The sequence below is a fragment of the Panulirus ornatus genome, chromosome 7, assembly GCF_036320965.1.
Source record: "Panulirus ornatus isolate Po-2019 chromosome 7, ASM3632096v1, whole genome shotgun sequence".
NCBI classification, from domain to species: domain Eukaryota; kingdom Metazoa; phylum Arthropoda; class Malacostraca; order Decapoda; family Palinuridae; genus Panulirus; species Panulirus ornatus.
Window position 1 is genome coordinate 48,883,643 of NC_092230.1, and position 20,951 is coordinate 48,904,593.

The 20,951-nt window shown below is 46.9% G+C and overlaps 1 protein-coding gene across 1 annotated transcript in view; it reads left to right on the forward strand.

The window, feature by feature from the left end:
- Pde8 (phosphodiesterase 8) overlaps positions 1-20,951 on the forward strand; it is a 302,345-nt gene that overhangs the window by 53,670 nt on the left and 227,724 nt on the right. The window contains exons 3-4 of the mRNA XM_071663763.1: positions 11,046-11,282; positions 18,488-18,739. Of these exons, the coding sequence (XP_071519864.1) occupies positions 18,592-18,739 (148 nt within the window). The 5' untranslated portion in view covers positions 11,046-11,282; positions 18,488-18,591. The remainder of the gene's footprint in view (positions 1-11,045; positions 11,283-18,487; positions 18,740-20,951) is intronic.

A 20,951-nucleotide genomic window follows, 5' to 3' on the forward strand; every position in this document is an offset into this window, starting at 1 on the left:
AGACGCTTCACATGCCTTGATTCAATCCACTGACAGCACGTCAACCCCTGTATACCACATCGCTCCAATTCACTCTATTCCTTGCCCTCCTTTCACCCTCCTGCATGTTCAGGCCCCGATCACACAAAATCTTTTTCACTCCATCTTTCCACCTCCAATTTGGTCTCCCTCTTCTCCTCGTTCCCTCCACCTCCGACACATATATCCTCTTGGTCAATCTTTCCTCACTCATTCTCTCCATGTGCCCAAACCATTTCAAAACACCCTCTTCTGCTCTCTCAACCACGCTCTTTTTATTTCCACACATCTCTCTTACCCTTACGTTACTTACTCGATCAAACCACCTCACACCACACATTTTCCTCAAACATCTCATTTCCAGCACATCCATCCTCCTGCGCACATCTCTATCCATAGCCCACGCCTCGCAACCATACAACATTGTTGGTACCACTATTCCTTCAAACATACCCATTTTTGCTTTCCGAGATAATGTTCTCGACTTCCACACATTTTTCAAGGCTCCCAAAATTTTCGCCCCCTCCCCCACCCTATGATCCACTTCCGCTTCCATGGTTCCATCCGCTGACAGATCCACTCCCAGATATCTAAAACACTTCACTTCCTCCAGTTTTTCTCCATTCAAACTCACCTCCCAATTGACTTGACCCTCACCCCTACTGTACCTAATAACCTTGCTCTTATTCACATTTACTCTTAACTTTCTTCTTCCACACACTTTACCAAACTCAGTCACCAGCTTCTGCAGTTTCTCACATGAATCAGCCACCAGCGCTGTATCATCAGCGAACAACAACTGACTCACTTCCCAAGCTCTCTCATCCCCAACAGACTTCATACTTGCCCCTCTTTCCAGGACTCTTGCATTTACCTCCCTAACAACCCCATCCATAAACAAATTAAACAACCATGGAGACATCACACACCCCTGCCGCAAACCTACATTCACTGAGAACCAATCACTTTCCTCTCTTCCTACACGTACACATGCCTTACATCCTCGATAAAAACTTTTCACTGCTTCTAACAACTTGCCTCCCACACCATATATTCTTAATACCTTCCACAGAGCATCTCTATCAACTCTATCATATGCCTTCTCCAGATCCATAAATGCTACATACAAATCCATTTGCTTTTCTAAGTATTTCTCACATACATTCTTCAAAGCAAACACCTGATCCACACATCCTCTACCACTTCTGAAACCGCACTGCTCTTCCCCAATATATATATATATATATATATATATATATATATATATATATATATATATATATATATATATATATATATGTGGAAGGTATTAAGAATATATGGTGTGGGAGGCAAGTTGTTAGAAGCAGTGAAAAGTTTTTATCGAGGATGTAAGGCATGTGTACGTGTAGGAAGAGAGGAAAGTGATTGGTTCTCAGTGAATGTAGGTTTGCGGCAGGGGTGTGTGATGTCTCCATGGTTGTTTAATTTGTTTATGGATGGGGTTGTTAGGGAGGTAAATGCAAGAGTCCTGGAAAGAGGGGCAAGTATGAAGTCTGTTGGGGATGAGAGAGCTTGGGAAGTGAGTCAGTTGTTGTTCGCTGATGATACAGCGCTGGTGGCTGATTCATGTGAGAAACTGCAGAAGCTGGTGACTGAGTTTGGTAAAGTGTGTGGAAGAAGAAAGTTAAGAGTAAATGTGAATAAGAGCAAGGTTATTAGGTACAGTAGGGTTGAGGGTCAAGTCAACTGGGAGGTGAGTTTGAATGGAGAAAAACTGGAGGAAGTGAAGTGTTTTAGATATCTGGGAGTGGATCTGTCAGCGGATGGAACCATGGAAGCGGAAGTGGATCATAGGGTGGGGGAGGGGGCGAAAATTTTGGGAGCCTTGAAAAATGTGTGGAAGTCGAGAACATTATCTCGGAAAGCAAAAATGGGTATGTTTGAAGGAATAGTGGTTCCAACAATGTTGTATGGTTGCGAGGCGTGGGCTATGGATAGAGTTGTGCGCAGGAGGATGGACGTGCTGGAAATGAGATGTTTGAGGAAAATGTGTGGTGTGAGGTGGTTTGATCGAGTAAGTAACGTAAGGGTAAGAGAGATGTGTGGAAATAAAAAGAGCGTGGTTGAGAGAGCAGAAGAGGGTGTTTTGAAATGGTTTGGGCACATGGAGAGAATGAGTGAGGAAAGATTGACCAAGAGGATATATGTGTCGGAGGTGGAGGGAACGAGGAGAAGAGGGAGACCAAATTGGAGGTGGAAAGATGGAGTGAAAGAGATTTTGTGTGATCGGGGCCTGAACATGCAGGAGGGTGAAAGGAGGGCAAGGAATAGAGTGAATTGGAGCGATGTGGTATACAGGGGTTGACGTGCTGTCAGTGGATTGAGTCGGGGCATGTGAAGCGTCTGGGGTAAACCATGGAAAGCTGTGTAGGTATGTATATTTGTGTGTGTGGACGTGTGTATGTACATGTGTATGGGGGGGGGGGGGTGGGGCCATTTCTTTCGTCTGTTTCCTTGCGCTACCTCGCAAACGCGGGAGACAGCGACAAAGTATAAAAAAAAAAAAAAAAAAAATATATATATATATATATATATATATATATATATATATATATATATATATATATATATATATATATATATATGAACAGTAACGTTAGGTTTCCAGGGTCAGCAGTGTGTATGGATGGAGCCAGGACGGTACATACACACAATATAGACAGTGACGAGTCTGGTCGACCCAGACAACAGTATGAAGTAGACAGGTGGTGGAGAACATGCGCGCGTGGCTCTCTCTCTCTCCACCTGACCCAGAAACATGGCTGGAGACCTTAGCAAACATGCCAGACGATGCCTCACCTGCCATGATGACTGCAGAGCAGGTCAGGTCAGCTACATAGATCAGGGGTTACCAACCCTGGGGTCGCCAGAGATTTTCCCCAGGGTCGTGGAGCCATGCAGACATCTCCATGACCGTCCGAACATATTGGTCAGTGTTTATACTGAGTGATGTTATATGGGGTCAGTGTATACAGTGAGTGATGTTATATGGGGTCAGTGTATATAGTGAGTGATGTTATATGGGGTCAGTGTATACAGTGAGTGATGTTATATGGGGTCAGTGTATATAGTGAGTGATGTTATATGGGATCAGTGTATATAGTGAGTGGTGTTATATGGTGTCAGTGTATATAGTGAGTGATGTTATATGGGGTCAGTGTATACAGTGAGTGATGTTATATGGGGTCAGTGTATATAGTGAGTGATGTTATATGGGGTCAGTGTATACAGTGAGTGATGTTATATGGGGTCAGTGTATATAGTGAGTGATGTTATATGGGATCAGTGTATATAGTGAGTGATGTTATATGGGGTCAACGTATATAGTGAGTGATGTTATATGGGGTCAGTGTATACAGTGAGTGATGTTATATGGGGTCAACGTATATAGAGTGGTTATATGGGGTCAGTGTATACAGTGAGTGATGTTATATGGGGTCAGTGTATATAGTGAGTGATGTTATATGGGGTCAGTGTATATAGTGAGTGATGTTATATGGGGTCAACGTATATAGTGAGTGATGTTATATGGAATCAGTGGGTGGAACGTCGTACACATCGATGGTCATAACTGGAGAGAAAGCTTCAATATCGAAGATGTTGACATACGAAAGTTAAATGAGGGAGAAAACCTGGGCGTTATAATCTCTGATGACCGAGTGCCATTCAACAGTGCACAGAAGCTGTCATGGTGGCGAACGCATCATATAAAGATTCTTACGTAAAGCAATCGAATGTAAGTCTAGAAAATGATCTTCAAGTCTGACATTGTTGTGTTTCGTGCTCACCTCAAGTCCCTCCCTCCCCCAACTTGAGGAGGGCGAGTGAGTGTGGAGGGTACTGGGGCTCGCCCTTACCACCATGATTCCCACACTCAGAAGCAACTGTGATGACCTTCCTGATAGGTCGCTGGCTGTAAAACCCAACAACCAACAACAAGAAACATCTGTGATGAGAGCCACCTGGACGACTTAAGCTTACTTAGCTCAGAAAAGAGAGGGTTAAGAGGTGATGTGATACAGGTAATCAAAATGATCAAAGGCTTCCATAATCTCACATTAAGAGATATTCAAAGATAAATTTGTTTGATTATCACTCACAAAAATGATCCAGATTTGTGGACAAACGTTTTAATTCGAACGAGACAAAGTTGCTGGTCTTCAGGGTGACTGTTAACATGACCTCATACGTAGCGGGTCTCCACGTGACCTCATAGGATGCTTTTTGGCTTCCACGTGACCTTATAAGTAACTCACTGGTATCTACGTGACCATATAAGTAATGCAGTGGTTTCCACGTGACCATATAAGTAATGCAATGGTTTCCGCGTGACCATATAAGTAACGCAGTGGTTTGCAAGTGCAGACAACATTTCAGTATAAACTAGTGAAGTACACATACATGTTATAGTTACAGACACACGATTCAAACTTCCTGTGGTTTATGATATACAAGTTGTAAGTGGCATTGTCTGTTGGTAGCCGAGAGAATGTTGTGAAAGCTGTCTTCACCAGTGGTGCTACCACAGGAGGGGAGGCTCAGTCTTCACCATTGGCTCTGCCGTCTCATGGTGCTATCACAGGAGGGGAGGATCAGTCCAATACAACACGTTATTCAACCAATTTTCTTTGACCACGTTAAATCATGTCGACATAATGTGACCGTACGTGTGGGTGGACGACGACTGTGGGTGAGCCAGAGGCATGGCGGGTCTGGAAGGTTCACTGTCTCCTTACACACTTGGCTCTGGCGTTTGACTGGACGAAATGTCTTTATTATCCCCACGTGAGAACATGTCTTCATACCTGGTCAGTCACTGTGGATTCTACCAGTCAGTCATCATACATGGACCTTGTGTTAGGCTCTACATCATAGATCGTTCTACGTTCAGTGTCTCTCATGTCTGGCTCGTTCAAAATCCAGATCCAGAGACTAGAGATCGCAGTACGTACTGCCAGGCTCAGGAAACACAGACCCACCATTGTATGGCTGAGGTGTGTACGTTCATGTTGTAATGTGTCCGAGGTTGAGGTATACACCGTTGTTAAGGCCACGCTGTAATGGCGCTGGTGTGGACGAGTGAGGCACCTGGACAGTCACCGCTCACAAGAGGCGTCACAACGTTATCATGATGACTCTGGTTACTGTCTGTTACGTTACACTGACTGTTTGTGACAGGATACTCGGCAGTTGGGCTACACACCCTGACTGTCGATCCAACACACAACTCTGGTGACACACACACCTGACACCTTCCCCGGAGGTAACAGCAACACACTCGTCACAGCTCCTCTGTTACAACAGCAGACCTGCTCACCCTCCCTCACGCGCCGTGGCGGGCATTCCCTCGTCAGGCGGGTGTTGGGTCGGGAGGTCCAACCACAGCTGGTGGCGGGTCCTCATCTTGCCCGCCTCAACTGCACCTGTGTTCTGCATGGCCGTGTTCCACCGGCAGGTCAGACTGCCTCAGGTAACACTTGCTCTGTTTTCCGGTACAGAACTCGTCCAGTTCAGCTCCCCCCCACCCCTCCCTCCACCTCCCCCACCATGCCGTCATACTGGTGCCCTCAGAGGGAGGAGGGAGGGAGGGGGGGGGGGATTCTAGGTCTTCCAGTATTCCAGAGTATCAAGCGATGGAAGACTGGATTATACAACCTGGTGGTCCTCTGTACATTTCCAGTGATCTCCCTGGTCGAGGTCGACTCTCAAAGGGTTGGGTCGCCCTTGACCCACGAGGCAGCCAGTGGTTGTGGCCAGTTGGCTGTCCTCAGTGTGGTGTTATCAAGGATCACTCACAGTGTACACGACCAGGGACCGCTGCAGCCCCTACACCTGATCTTGTGTTTACCCGCGTAACCATCCTTCCTGACTCATGTTGCCTTGTTCATACACGGGGACGACTTAACCCATACTAACCTGTAGGTACGACCAGTCCTTGCGGTCTTGGTTGTTGATCTTCCTCGTTGTACACTGTGGTCTGGCCTGGTGGTTGTACACTGTGGTCTGGCCTGGTGGTTGTACACTGTGGTCTGGCCTGGTGGTTGTACACTGTGGTCTGGCCTGGTGGCTGTACACTGTGGTCTGGCCTGGTGGCTGTACACTGTGGTCTGGCCTGGTGGCTGTACACTGTGGTCTGGCCTGGTGGCTGTACACTGTGGTCTGGCCTGGTGGCTGTACACTGTGGTCTGGCCTGGTGGTTGTACACTGGTCTGGCCTGGTGGTTGTACACTGTGGTCTGGCCTGGTGGCTGTACACTGTGGTCTGGCCTGGTGGTTGTACACTGTGGTCTGGCCTGGTGGCTGTACACTGTGGTCTGGCCTGGTGGTTGTACACTGGTCTGACCTGGTGGTTGTACACTGTGGTCTGGCCTGGTGGTTGCTGGTGTCAGGTGTGTGAGGATAAAGGTCCGTTACCACATGTACATATCAGTTGCTGGTCACTGGCTCTGGTGGTGATGTATATTGATCAGAGTGTGACACCGCAGGCTACTCTGTACCTGCAGATATCAGCCAGTCATGAAGCTGGACCTATGCGTTGCTAGTGTAACCATCTGGAACGGGTACCAAGCACCAGTATATTGAGCTTGTACAACATCTTAGGTATGAACTGCTCATGGTTGTCGTCTTGGTATGAGTTCAGGACTTGAAATCCCGTAAGTATACGGTCATGCAAGACGTCAGTGTTGTGCACACAACAGTTATGTTTGCAACCTTGACAGTTAACGGCGCCTTTTCACATTTTCTTCATTAGCAGCTGCAGCTTACGGTATACGAACAGTCCCGAGTGTTACCAGTGTTTCTGGATAACTCCAACATATCTTTTCTTACTATCCCAAAAGCTTCTCTCTCTGGGCATACGCGAGGCATATAGACCAGACGGCAGCCATCCTGGAGTTCTGCAGCACTGTGCTGCAGAACCTGCATTGTTACAGCCTGTCCCAGCGTGGGACGACCACTGTTACCGCCGGTCCCAGTGTAGTACGACCATTGTTACAGCCTGTCCCAGCGTGGGACGACCATTGTTACAGCCTGTTTTAGTGTGGGACGACCATTCAGATTTAGATCCATCCAAATATCGTTCTTTTCCCTGAACTTCAATCCCTAGAATGTGAATCCCTCTCAACTCCCGTTCAATCTCTGTCTTCTTGGAAGGCGAGGTCCACGGGTGACAACCTTTCCTATCTTACTAATATCTGGTCCTTATCTCGGTCAGTCTTCAGGGAATCCTGTGTCGTAGCTCTTGTTATACCAAAGGCTTCTGACAGGGCATGGCAGTGGGGTCTCGTCTACAAATTTCCCTCTCTTGGTTCTCCTCCGTCACTATGCTCCCTCACTTTCTTGATTCCTCTCTGGCCGATCTGTTTCGTTAATCGTCGATAGATCAACCTGTCCGTCTTTCCATAACAACAGCAATGTCCCACAAGATTCACGATTGTCTCCATCACTCGTCTCTCATTTTATCAACGATTGTCATTATTATACAACTACGTAGATGCATCCACACACAGCCGGCTCAACACAACATTCCTTAGTTTCTTACACATCCGCATCATCCTTTCTCTCTTACTTTATCTCATCTGTAAACTTGAGGTTGGATAGGATTTCCTGATGCAACCTGGTTACGTTTGTTGCATCTAAAATCCAATTTCTGATCGACTCTGCGGTGAGCGCTTCCCGCTAGCTTTGCCATCTTGATTAAATCGAGTTGACTGTAATCAAAGATGGCTAGTTACTGCCTGAAACCTCTCACAAATTTCCAATCTCTCGTACGTTCTGCAATTCCACCTCTTGTTAAGCCTACTTGGTGTCACAGCAACATCTAACCTATTTATTTAACCCCATAATACACAATAATACACAAATAACAAAGCCTGTTCTGTAAAAACTGGGATACCAGTTTCAATGACGTGATTGTCCTTGATTAACGGTTGTTCCGGTTATACAAATGATTGATTACTGCTGTCATATTTAAGAAGGTTATAGCTCTACCTTCTACCCTTTTTCTACAGATATTACTTCTGTTTCTGGACCAGAGAGCTGGCTGCTTTTCCCCTTCAGCATTAACTAGACCACGTAATACTGAGCAAACTACTGCGTCACATGACCACTGTGTGGCTGTTGCCAACTCATGGATGCGCTACTAACATGTCACTTCATCCCTACCCTGCTGTACTTTGTAACTCTTCGTCTTCTTTCTTCTCTTCGTATTTTTCCTCTTTTTCCCCTTTTCCATATTCTAAATAACACCTGGATTCGACATAGACTTTTTCCGTGACTGTAGGCTCCTATATAAAGGAAAATGTAATCATTACCTTTGTATTCGATTTGCGTCCTTATCGTAGACGTGGGTCGCCACAGCTGGACGTTGGTCGGTCAGCAGTGATGCTATACAGTTGACAGGAGGTCTATCCACAAGCTAGATGGGCTAGTCAGAGTTGCACACAGTCGCCTACACTGGTGGATGGTCACGAATGTTAAGTTGCTGGTGCACCGTCAGTCAACCGTGCACAGATGGCGTTCGTGTGCCATGTCTTTAGTCTGATGGAATCCAACACGAAATTCCTTTTCATTTAATATAAGAATAATTCTATAAGATTATATTTTTCCTGATTTAAATTATAATATTTATTATTATCGAAAAGTTGTACTGTAAAAGTTTTCCTTAACTTTATCACTTTAGGTTTTGATTTAATGTTTACAGCAAGCCGCTGATGGCCGCCGGGAATGAGAGGTGAAATACTGCTCACTGAGGGGCCCACGGTTTTATGTTCAATTGATCAGTTGAAAAATCAGCGAAAAACAAATATCTTCTTTGGATTAGAAAAATGGTTATGTATGGCTAAAACGTTTGCCCGCTGCGTCCTGTGTGGAGGCGTCAAACGAGTTTTGGTGACCGAGATTATATTACAATAACTTGGCGACTGTCGTGCCGGGTGTTGGTTGTGCCGGGTGTCGGTCTTGCCGGGTGTTGGTCGTGCTGGGTGTCGGTCTTGCCGGATGTCTGTCGTGCTGGGTGTCGGTCATGCCGGGTGTCGGTCGTGCTTGGTGTCGGTCATGCCGGGTGTCGGTCGTGCTGGGTGTCGGTCGTCGGTCCGGGTTTCGGTCGTCGGTCTTGCCGGGTGTCGGTCTTCGGTCTTGCCTGGTGTCAGTCGTCACGGGTTTCGGTCGTCGGTCTTGCCGGGTGTCGGTCTTCGGTCTTGCCTGGTGTCGGTCATCACGGGTTTCGGTCGTCGGTCTTGCCTGGTGTCGGTCGTCACGGGTTTCGGTCTTCGGTCTTGCCTGGTGTCGGTCGTCACGGGTTTCGGTCGTCGGTCTTGCCTGGTGTCGGTCTTGCCGGGTGTCGGTCTTCGGTCTTGCCTGGTGTCGGCCATCACGGGTTTCGGTCTTCGGTCTTGCCTGGTGTCGGTCGTCACGGGTTTCGGTCGTCGGTCTTGCCTGGTGTCGGTCTTGCCGGGTGTCGGTCGTCACGGGTGAAGTCCTCGACGGCGGGTGGCTCCGCTGGTGGCCCAGGGGCATAATAGAGGCACAAATGGATTTAATCTAGACTTTGAGACAAAAAATTCCTATTGTCATATGTTAAGGTTAAATATCCAGCAGCTAATTATATATATATATATATATATATATATATATATATATATATATATATATATATATATATATATATATATATATATATATATTCATTTAATTGTATTGATCTACCACTACTATACTATGAAAGTATTTTATTGCATCTTTTCTACCTAGTTTCTTAATTTCCTGTTGTCCTCTGGGTGCTCCATCTTTGCATCCTTCGAAGAACTCTTCACTATTGACGTCATTAGACTGACGTAAAAGCTTTGAAATTTGTAATCAAGTCATTGCATACTCGTCATTTGTATGGCCTCTAAACTGCCACTGTAACTCAGCCTCCTTAATGCTAGTGCCGTCCGTGTTGTCCTCCTCTGGACCTTCTCTACTTGATCTTTGTGCTTCTTCAGGTTAGGGGACCAAACTTAGGAAGCGTAGTCTAGTTTGGGCTAATGTAGTATGTGAACAGTTTACTAAACCTACTTCATACAAACAGTTCTGCAGGTGATATTTTAACTTTTAACAACAATAACGTATAAGAATACCCGAATTATATTATTACCCAGCAAACGGAATCGTATCTATTTTGTTCTTGCATGTATTGATATATATTTGAACGTATCATATGCAGTGTAACTCTGCCGTGTGTTTCATGTGATATATATACGTGAACTGTTATCATGGAGCTCTGTACCCTCGTACAGCTTGCTTCTTTACGAAATTTCCCCAGAGAGGAGCTTTTCCCCGGAAGGTAATGTTTTCTGGGGAAGAACGTCCTGTGCCTTCCTTGGGTATTGCCATTAAGGAATAATTAATACTTCCGTATTACCACTGTCTAGGGGGATGGGGTCCAGGAGCTGGTTTAGGCCCTTGACAAGTGTTGTAGAGAGCAACCCTGACACAGCAAAAAGCCGTTACCCCAGAGAATAACCTTGCCCCCTGGGAGCAACTTTATACCCCGGAAAACAAGCTTCTCCCTTCATGACGTGACATACTTCTTCCTCGAGGAAGAACCTTACCATTGCAGGGAGAAGCCTCAACTTGTAAGAGTGTTAGCTAACTCTCTGCTGTCGTATTATAGCCTAGCCTTTCTCCGTATTATAGCTTAGCATCTCCCCAAATGTAGCAGAGCTCCTCTGTTCTATAGACTAGTTCTCATCCATAGAACAGCCTAGTTCTCCACATATTACTGCCTAGCACAACCATGATACAGCCTAGCACAACCATAATACAGCTTAACACTCCTGTAGTACAATTTAACCAACCCTTACCAAGTATAGTCTAGCCCCCCCTCTCGTTAATACAGAATAGCGTAGCCTTCTGCTGTAGTATACCCTAGCCCTCCTATAGTAAAGCATAGACTGGTTCCCCACTGACCCACACAATTGGTAACGTTGATTTCGTTGTTTGCAGGTGATGTGTGGGTGTGAAGATGGTGAGGTGGGTGGAGTGTGGGTGTGAGGCTCCTGGGTCTTGCCGTGCTCCCCTCCTGCCACCACTGCACCAGTCACAACACCCACCTGCACCACTGAGAGCCCCATCTGCACCACTGAAAGCCCCACCTGCGCCACTGAAAGCCCCACCTGCTCCACCACCGCAGCCAAAACAAACGAGTCCCGCTTGTCTTCACAGCCATCTAGGCTGGAGGGGGTAAGTAGCGTCGTCAACCATTTGTATTTACGTAATTGTTCATACGGACTGAGGGCTTCCACACTCAGGGGACTCCAGTCGTACAGTATTAACATTTCCTGTGTAGGTATTAAGGGGAATAAGTTTGGACAGATGAGGTGATATTCACTGAGTATCATTATTCATTATATGTCTCGGGAGAGAGATTTTTATGCTCATGGAACCTAACCTCTTAACCTTTCGTAAATGTCATATAACTTTTTAAACTTTTAAACACTACATTAACTATCTCTTGACCTAGCTTGTTCCATTCACCCACCGCACAACTGTACTATCTTAAAAGTATTTCTTCACATCTTTTACTCCTCTTTTCTTACTTTGTTGTTCCTTTATTGAAGACAAGAATTATATATGATCTTAAATTAATTTAGAAACAGCTAGATTGTCATCATGTCTCGTCTTATCTGTTCCATCGTACGCAAGTCTTTTGATACTTTCTTAGTTTCTCAACTGCCGTACATCAGGTTCAGTTTTTGTTCTACTTCGACGGACCTTATTAAGCCAAACTCTTTGTCTGTTTAGGAGAACTGACAAGACTGGTGTTGTGTACCCTAATTTAACGTAGATATTTTCTACAAATAATTTTTAACCATCATGTCCTTTTAACCTGAAGACAGTGTAGGCTTTGAACAGTATATACTTTATGTTCTGTACAGTTCCCTTGATGTGATGTTCTCGTAATAGCACAGCTGTTGTCATCCCCCGCCCCGTCCTTTTTTTTCATAACGATTCTAGCAAGTTGACAGTCACAACCTTTCGAGCGTCCCATCTTATGGCTTTGTATTTGGTATACAGATGATGTAAATGGCGTTGTTGGATGTCAAGACCAATACAGAAGCCTTTCTAAGTCTGTGGACTTCAGATCACCTGGTTAGAGTCCTTGTGAGCTTTAGCCACCACATGGTCGTGTGTGGACGTGTTCTCCAACGCCACGTGTTCATTTTAATGCGACGCAAAATGGGGCCTGCTCCACGTTGATACGTCCCAGCTGTATGAAGTTCACCCAGGTCGTTCTCACTTTCTCATCAGGGAAGAAATAAAGTTCATTTCATGTTTGTTATGTATTCAGGGAGAACAGTAACTCATCTGGGAATTTAGATGACAAGATGAAGCTATGGGAAAGCGATGCGAACTCTGTTACCACAAAAGCAGATATGTAGCAGAGTAGCAAGTCGGGGAGATTACTGAGCGACGTGGATGGTGATTATATAGACTACGTTATACACAGGATAGAACACCTATCATGAATTATCATAGATAATAAAATTTCATGAGAAGCACGAAAAAGAAGACAACTATGAATGAAGTAAGAAATAGCCCAGAATATTTTTACTCATGCAAAACGCAATTCCAGGTCTATAAACTCCATTGGCCACTAAAACCAAAACAATATATTTGTACAGGTGACTGGCAGGAGATGAGTGAGATTGTGTAGTGGTAGTATGAATCATTACTGAGTGAGCCAAAACCACATTAATGATAAACGACCCAACAGACTTCATGGTAAAGAGTAATGTGTACACACAGCAGATATCACCACCTCAACACACGGCCACTGAGAGCATGTACTCAGCCCCAGACTCATGATGAACCTAGTCTTCATTAAGTAACACAAGACACCTCCAGCACCTCCACTAAATATCCTCACCAAAAAACCTCTACATTGTGGCATCATTGTGAGAGTGAGCCACGTCGCCCCAGTCCGCCACAATGGTGGAAGTAAACCTGACCCAAGAAAACTATCGACTGACAACACTGACAACGTGGCACATCCTAAGATGTCAGCTGACGGAAGTTATGAGGGCAGTGAACGTAACCCAGGACAACATGGTGTCAGGGCGAGAACATGTGGCCTCTCTCACTTGCTGGAACATTATAACACGATTGGTGAAGCTCTGGAGAACAAACAAAATACATGATTTACACAGACTTGGTAAAAACATTAGACAAATGTGACCAAGGTGTCCTAGCACACATGAAATGCGAGAGATGGGAATAACTGGAGATTGTGGAAGATGGATATAAAAACGTGTAAGATGGGAATAACTGAGGAAGGTTAGAGGTGTATGGAACCCAGCCACGTGACCAACACATCGCAACACATTTTGATAAACCAGGCAATATGTTGTGTCTACGGTCATATGTTGTGTCTGGGGCAATGTACAGTATCTGGGGCCATTGTGTGTGTGTGTGTGGGGGGGGGGGGGGGGCAATATACTGTGTTTCTGAGATCAGGTAATTAGTTGCTTGGTAAGTGTGCCTACCCCCCAGCTGGTGCCACACTCACACATGACCTTGAAGTGAATATGAGTCTCATGTTGACATCATCTGCAGAGGAAACTAAGATAAGTGGAAATTTCCTATGAAAGGATGAGGGGAGGAAGGGAGAGAGGAGGGGGAAGGGGAAGAGACACGTGAGTGGTTGGTGGTCCAGTGAAAGTAACGTGTTTCACCGGAGCCAAGTAGGAACTGCTTCGTCGTGGGGAAGTGAAGAAATGTGAAGCAGTTTAGAGTAGTGGGCAGAGATGGTGGCCATCCTGCGTACTTACCAAAGACCATTATGAAGCACCTGGGAGCCTGGTGACCTCGCCTTCAGAGTTCACGAACCTTCAGAACGCGAGGAAGGGCCAGCAGCGATGGCGCATCCCAGGCAGCCATACTCTCCCACATAACATACTGGTCTTTATAACATCATGTTGTACAGCGAGTCATATGGTCGAGTTACAAGTATACAAAGATCCTTCACCGTCCTTATTGACACCAGCGATGTTGACATCATCCAAGATGTGAACGCCTGGAAACACTGAGGCTGTGCTACCTGGGGCACAACACTGAGGCTGTGCTACCTGGGGCACAACACTGAGGCTGTGCTACGTGGGGCACAACACTGAGGCTGTGCTACCTGGGGCACAACACTGAGGCTGTGCTACCTGGGGCACAACACTGAGGCTGTGCTACGTGGGGCACAACACTGAGGCTGTGCTACCTGGGGCACAACACTGAGGCTGTGCTACGTGGGGCACAACACTGAGGCTGTGCTACCTGGGGCACAACACTGAGGCTGTGCTACCTGGGACACAACACTGAGGCTGTGCTACCTGGGGCACAACACTGAGGCTGTGCTACCTGGGACACAACACTGAGGCTTTGCTACCTGGGGCACAAACGGTACACGTGCATCATTAAGTCACACAGGGAGGTCGAGGCTCCCAGCTGACGCTCACCTATAGTTCACCATTGTTGACCCGACAAGTATGGAGGATAGTAGGATCACACCTCTGACATCAGATGGTTCGGTCAGCCGAGTACGTGAACATCCTGTACTAGGACACAAGACGAGGTCTGTACTGGGCAGACAGTTACGAAGACCATGAATGATTTAACTAGAAAGTGTACCGGACCATCCTAGGCTGTGGTGGTTAGGAAGGCCTGCAAGGTGCGACCTTCAACAGCCTGATCGACCGGAGGAGCAGTTTGGCCTGAGCCCAAGCTAACTATACTGGGTAGACTTATTTCCTGACCACTGCCAGGTTTCCTCCCTCCGTCAGCTCAAGTATGTAAGATATAGTTAGCGTCATCCAGCAGAGCTCCAGGTCTTGTGTTATCTAGGTCTCGTGTGTACTCCCTACCTACTCTCCTTGTTCTCACTAGTATGTGTCCTGTGGGAAGCACTGCACTAGACGTAATTCCATTATCTTGGTAAGTTTCCTTCCACCAGCTCCAGCTGGCATATCTTGTTGGGTCTCCATGTTCAGTGTTGTGTAAACTGCAGCTCACGGTCACATTAACAGTAGTGTGTCTTCATATTATGCACATCATTTGGTTGTACCGTTCATATGTATACACAGCATTTGGTTGTACCGTTCATATGTATACACAGCATTTGGTTGTACCGTTCATATGTATACACAGCATTTGGTTGTACCGTTCATATGTATACACAGCATTTGGTTGTACCGTTCATGTGTATACACAGCATTTGGTTGTACCGTTCATATGTATACACAGCATTTGGTTGTACCGTTCATATGTATACACAGCATTTGGTTGTACCGTTCATATGTATACACAGCATTTGGTTGTACCATATACTCGTGAGGTACCTGACCAATGTACCTTACCCCAGCTATCTGATGTATCTAGTCACTGTAGCACACTCCCCTGGTATCTGGTGTACCTGGCCATTGTACCGTACTCCCCTGGTATCTGGTGTACCTGGCCATTGTACCGTACTCCCCTGGTATCTGGTGTACCTGGCCATTGTACCATACTCCCCTGGTACCTGGTGTACCTGGCCATTGTACCGTACTCCCCTGGTACCTGGTGTACCTGGCCACTGTGTTGGTGATGGTCAGTCTGCACTAATACCACCACCTGGTGACAACATTTTGAACGTCATCTTTACTGAAGGTTCTTGTTCATCTCAGTCACTGTGTTGCTTGCCCTCTGCTTCTGTCATCTTGTGATATACATCTGCCACGTCTGTTGCCCCAAGTTATATAACAGTTCCATAATCCTTTGTTATTCCTTAATGGGGTCTTCATGCAGTACACACACACACACACACACACACACACACACACACACACACACACACACACACACACACACACACACACACATACACACACGACACCTGTGTGTGTCCACACCTCACACATGTGTACCCCGCCAGTGTGCGGACGACCCCCATGTGTCGCCTCACTTGTCAAATATAAATATCTTCCCCAGGTTCTTGATGCTTTGAGAAATCTGTATTTTCCTGATGATGTATTTATATCTTATACTGTGTACGTTAATGATCCAGGCGGTATATATATACACCACACACTTCCCTGTCCACATTGTCTCTAGCCAGGTGTATGATGGCTTGCTGTGTGGAACCATTAAACAGATTTTCTGCTTCTCTCTGTATCTTCACTGTTGCTTGATCTGTTCCTCTTCACCCGTTGTTGCTCTCTGTTTAACCCCTGAGCTGCTGAAGCTAAACGCCCTTTCCTCATTCGTGTCACCTGTGCTGGCCCTCTGCCTCCTGCCTTCACCTACATTCTTCCTGACCAGTTTTTCCCCACCCAAACTGGACCATCTTGAATCCTCCCCGTGAATATCCCTCACCCTGGAGGTGTGTGTGTGTGTGTGTGTGTGTGTGTGTGTGTGTGTGTTTGTGTGTGTGTGTGTGTGTGTGTTCATGTTTACGTATTAGATGGAAATAATATATATATATATATATATATATATATCAGAGAGAGAGATAGATAGAGAGGTGGTCCAGTGCAACGTTTTCCCAGGTTAGTGAAGTAGCGACAGGAACAGACGAAGAAAGGCCACATTCGCTCACATCCATTCCCTTATTTTCATGTGCAGTTCACTAAAACCACAGCTCTCTCAACACATCCAGGCCCCACAGCTCCCTCACCAGATCCAGGCCCCACAGCTCCCTCACCAGATCCAGGCCCCACAGCTCCCTCGCCACATGCAGGCCCCACAGCTCCCTCACCACATGCAGGCCCCACAGCTCCCTCACCACATCCAGGCCCCACAGCTCCCTCACCACATCCAGGCCCCACAGACCTTTCCATGTTTTACCCAGACCGTTACACATGCCTGGTTCAAGTCTATTGACAGCACGTCGACCCCAGTATACAACATCGTCCCAATACACTCTTCTCCTGTGCACACCTTTCACCCTCTTGCATGTTCAGGCCCCGACCTTTCATAATATTTTTCACTTCATTCTTCCATCTACAGAGTGGTCTTCCGCTCCTCCTTGTCTCCCCACCTCTGACACATATATATCCTCTTTGGCAACTTTCCCTCACTCATTCTCTCCATATGTCCAAACCATTCCATCACACCCTCCTCTGCTCCCTCAACCACACTCTTTTCATACCACACTTCTCTCGCGCCCTTTCATTCCTTACTCGATCAAACCACTTCACATCACGTATTGTCCTCAAACATTTCATTTTCAACGCATCCACCCTTCTCCACACTGCCATGCCTCGCATCATATCCACAAAGGTATCTGAAACACTTCATATTTTTCCAAATTTTCTCCACTCAAATTCACACCTCAACTGACGTGTCCCTCTGTCCCGCTAAACCTAATAACCTTGCTTTATGCACATTTACTCTTAACTTCATCCTGCCACACACTCTTCCTTCCACACCATATATTCTTAAGACCTTCCACGAGGCATCTCTATCAACCCTATCATACATCTTGTCCAGATCCATAAATGCCTCACACAAATCCTGTGTCTCACAGTAATGCTCACACACGATCCACAGATTTTCTACAGCTTCTGAGACCACATTGTTCCTCCCTCATCTGATGCTGTGTACATGCCTTCACCCTCTCAGTCAGTATCCTCCCTTACATCTTACTATGTACAACCAACAGACTTATACCCCTGGTAGTTTGAACACTCACCATTGTCCCCCTGTCCTTTATACAGTGGCATTATACATGTCAGTCTTCAGACACAGCATATTATACATAATACATTGATAATCCTAATTAACAAATCAGTAACGCAGTCACCCCACTTTCTTATGAAATTCAACTGCAGTACCAGTCACTCCAGCCGCTTACGTAAGGCTTCACGGCCTTTCCTCTCTTCATCAAATAACTGTCCCTGACTGTCTCACTTTGCACACCACCCCGACCCAAACATCCTACATCTGCCACCTTGTCATCAAACACATTCAACAGTCCTTCAAAATTCTCTCTCGGTCTCTTCTTCACTTCATCACTACCTGTTACTATTTTCCCATTTGCTCCGTTCACAGATGTTCCCATATGTTTTCTTGTTTTTCTCATGCTATTAACCTGCTCTCTTATATAACATCTTACTCTCCCTGTAGTGTACTGATGCTTGCACACTCCAACTCTCTTTTGCCCTCTTTTTCAACCCCTGCACCTTCCTTGTTACCTCCTGCTGCTTTCTCTTTAAACTCCCCCAGTCATCGCTGTAAGTACCGCTCACACGCCTTTATTCTCTAGCATCTTTACTATGTCATCCTACCACTCACTGCCCTGCTCACCCGCCCACCTCCCACACACTTCTCTAGCACATGCCAACACTGATTCCCTAATTCGTCCTGTTATAACATGTGAAACCTGAAGTGTTTGTGCACTAATGCTGCTGGCGTTTCCTTCTCAGGGTGGTGTCAGATAGGCGGCGGTGTGGGCGTGGGCGGTGATGGTGGTGGTGGGCGTGGGCCAGGAGCAGCAGCAGCAGCAGCAGCAGCAGCAGGAAGAGCATCCATGGGGTGCACGCCCAGCCTTCATGTCTCCCACACGGGAGTAGTCCACTGTAGGGACAATGATGACTCACCCTCTCCCAGCGGCTCGGCGGCCAACCACCAGCTGCCCCCACCCCAGCCTACCACACTCACACACAACCAACACCAAGGTCAGTCACACCCTCATCACCTCATTATGCCATCATTTCTACCTCACAGCTCACTCACGACTTACCTGAGGATCTCATGTGTTAGTTCATGAGGGTTCTTCCTATTACTGTGCGTCTTATATTAATGTCCTGATAAAAATGTGAGATTGAAACTGTAGAAAATCATACTAAACCTTTTTGTGGAGTGGTAAGTATACCCTGTGTTAACATGTAACGTGAGGTAAGTATACCCTGTGTTAACATGTAACGTGAGGTAAGTATACCCTGTGTTAACATGTAACGTGAGGTAAGTATACCCTGTGTTAACATGTAACGTGAGGTAAGTATACCCTGTGTTAACATGTAACGTGAGGTAAGTATACCCTGTGTTAACATGTAACGTGAGGTAAGTATACCCTGTGTTAACATGTAACGTGAGGTAAGTATACCCTGTGTTAGGATGACTGTGTTGCTGGCACTCTGGAAGTGTTGGTGATAGTTAGGTGTCACTGTTGGAGGGGAAGCGGTTCTGCCTTATCCTGTGAGGTGAGGCACTCATATCTTGGCCTCATGTCACCACACCTCATCCTCATGAGTTCACTGTTGGTGGAGGTCCAGCAGTGGTGTGGCACGTAGCCAGTGTTGGTGGAGGTCCAGCAGTGTGTGGCACGTAGCCAGTGTTGGTGGAGGTCCAGCAGTGTGTGGCACGTAGCCAGTGTTGGTGGAGGTCCAGCAGTGGTGTGGCACGTAGCCAGTGTTGGTGGAGGTCCAGCAGTGGTGTGGCACGTAGCCAGTGTTGGTGGAGGTCCAGCAGTGGTGTGGCACGTAGCCAGTGTTGGTGGAGGTCCAGCAGTGGTGTGGCACGTAGCCAGTGTTGGTGGAGGTCCAGCAGTGGTGTGGCACGTAGCCAGTGTTGGTGGAGGTCCAGCAGTGGTGTGGCACGTAGCCAGTGTTGGTGGAGGTCCAGCAGTGGTGTGGCACGTAGCCAGTGTTGGTGGAGGTCCAGCAGTGGTGTGGCACGTAGCCAGTGTTGGTGGAGGTCCAGCAGTGGTGGGGCACGTAGCCAGTGTTGGGCGTCTCTCTCGTTCATGTTGTTGTTGTTGTTGTTGTTCTGCGTTAATGTTGATCTGGTCTCACGTAATGTAACCCACACCAGCTGGCCCTCCTGCTGTGGTGTTCAGGATTATGAAGATAGTGATGATAACCCTTATCTTACAACCTGAACTCTTCCCGTATTGTGATCTGTGGACAGACATGTTCTTGACCTACTCACTACACCGTGAGTTCCCTACATGCCAACACCACGAGCGAGGGACACCCTGGGAAGCGAGTGATAGGTGATCTCTCATTATTATTAAGTCAGTAGATCGTGTTGGAAGAGGTTGACTGACGCCCTATTGTTGGCAGTGACGGACCACTTACCAACAAGGAGGTACAGGGGGAGGGGGTGTTGATGGGGGTCAGGTGGCCGGGTACACATGTTGTCAGTGAGGTGCAGGTGTTGCTCTAGCTGACCTGGATGGTACACACCTGTGGCCATGTTTATCACAGCCAACAGAGAGAGAGAGAGAGAGAGAGAGAGAGAGAGAGAGAGAGAGAGAGAGAGAGAGAGAGAGAGAGAGAGAGAGAGAGAGAGAAACAATGGACCGACACAATTGTCATTACAGGCCAGCAGGGTGACAATAGATTCCTGTAACGCTCCCCTAACCCTCCAGTGACACACACACACACACACACACACACACACACACACACACACACACACACACACACAGTGTGTGTTCACTGTACCACAGGTGACGTGGACGCAACTCAGGTGATTCCTTAACATATGAATATTTATGAGGAATGTTGATCCCTACAGATCACCTGTTCCTGAAGCCGAGAGAGAGAGAGAGAGAGAGAGAGAGAGAGAGAGAGAGAGAGAGAGAGAGAGAGAGAGAGAGAGAGAGAGAGAGAGAGAGAATACCTTACACCTGCGGGGCCCAAGACTGTTCAAGAGGTTGCCGCCGCCATGTGGGGCCACCATCACCTGGGATGGTGCACGGTAGAGAAGGTCAAGAGTGCACTGGACAAGTACCTACAAAGTGTACCAGACCAGCCAGGCTGTGGGGGCCTGAGGGATGCGCCGCCCAACACCTTGCTCCACCAACCCAGCAGCCCGGGCTGTGGGGGTGAAGACCCCACCAGGTGGTCAGCCAGGTTGTGGGGGTGAAGACCACACCAGGTGGTC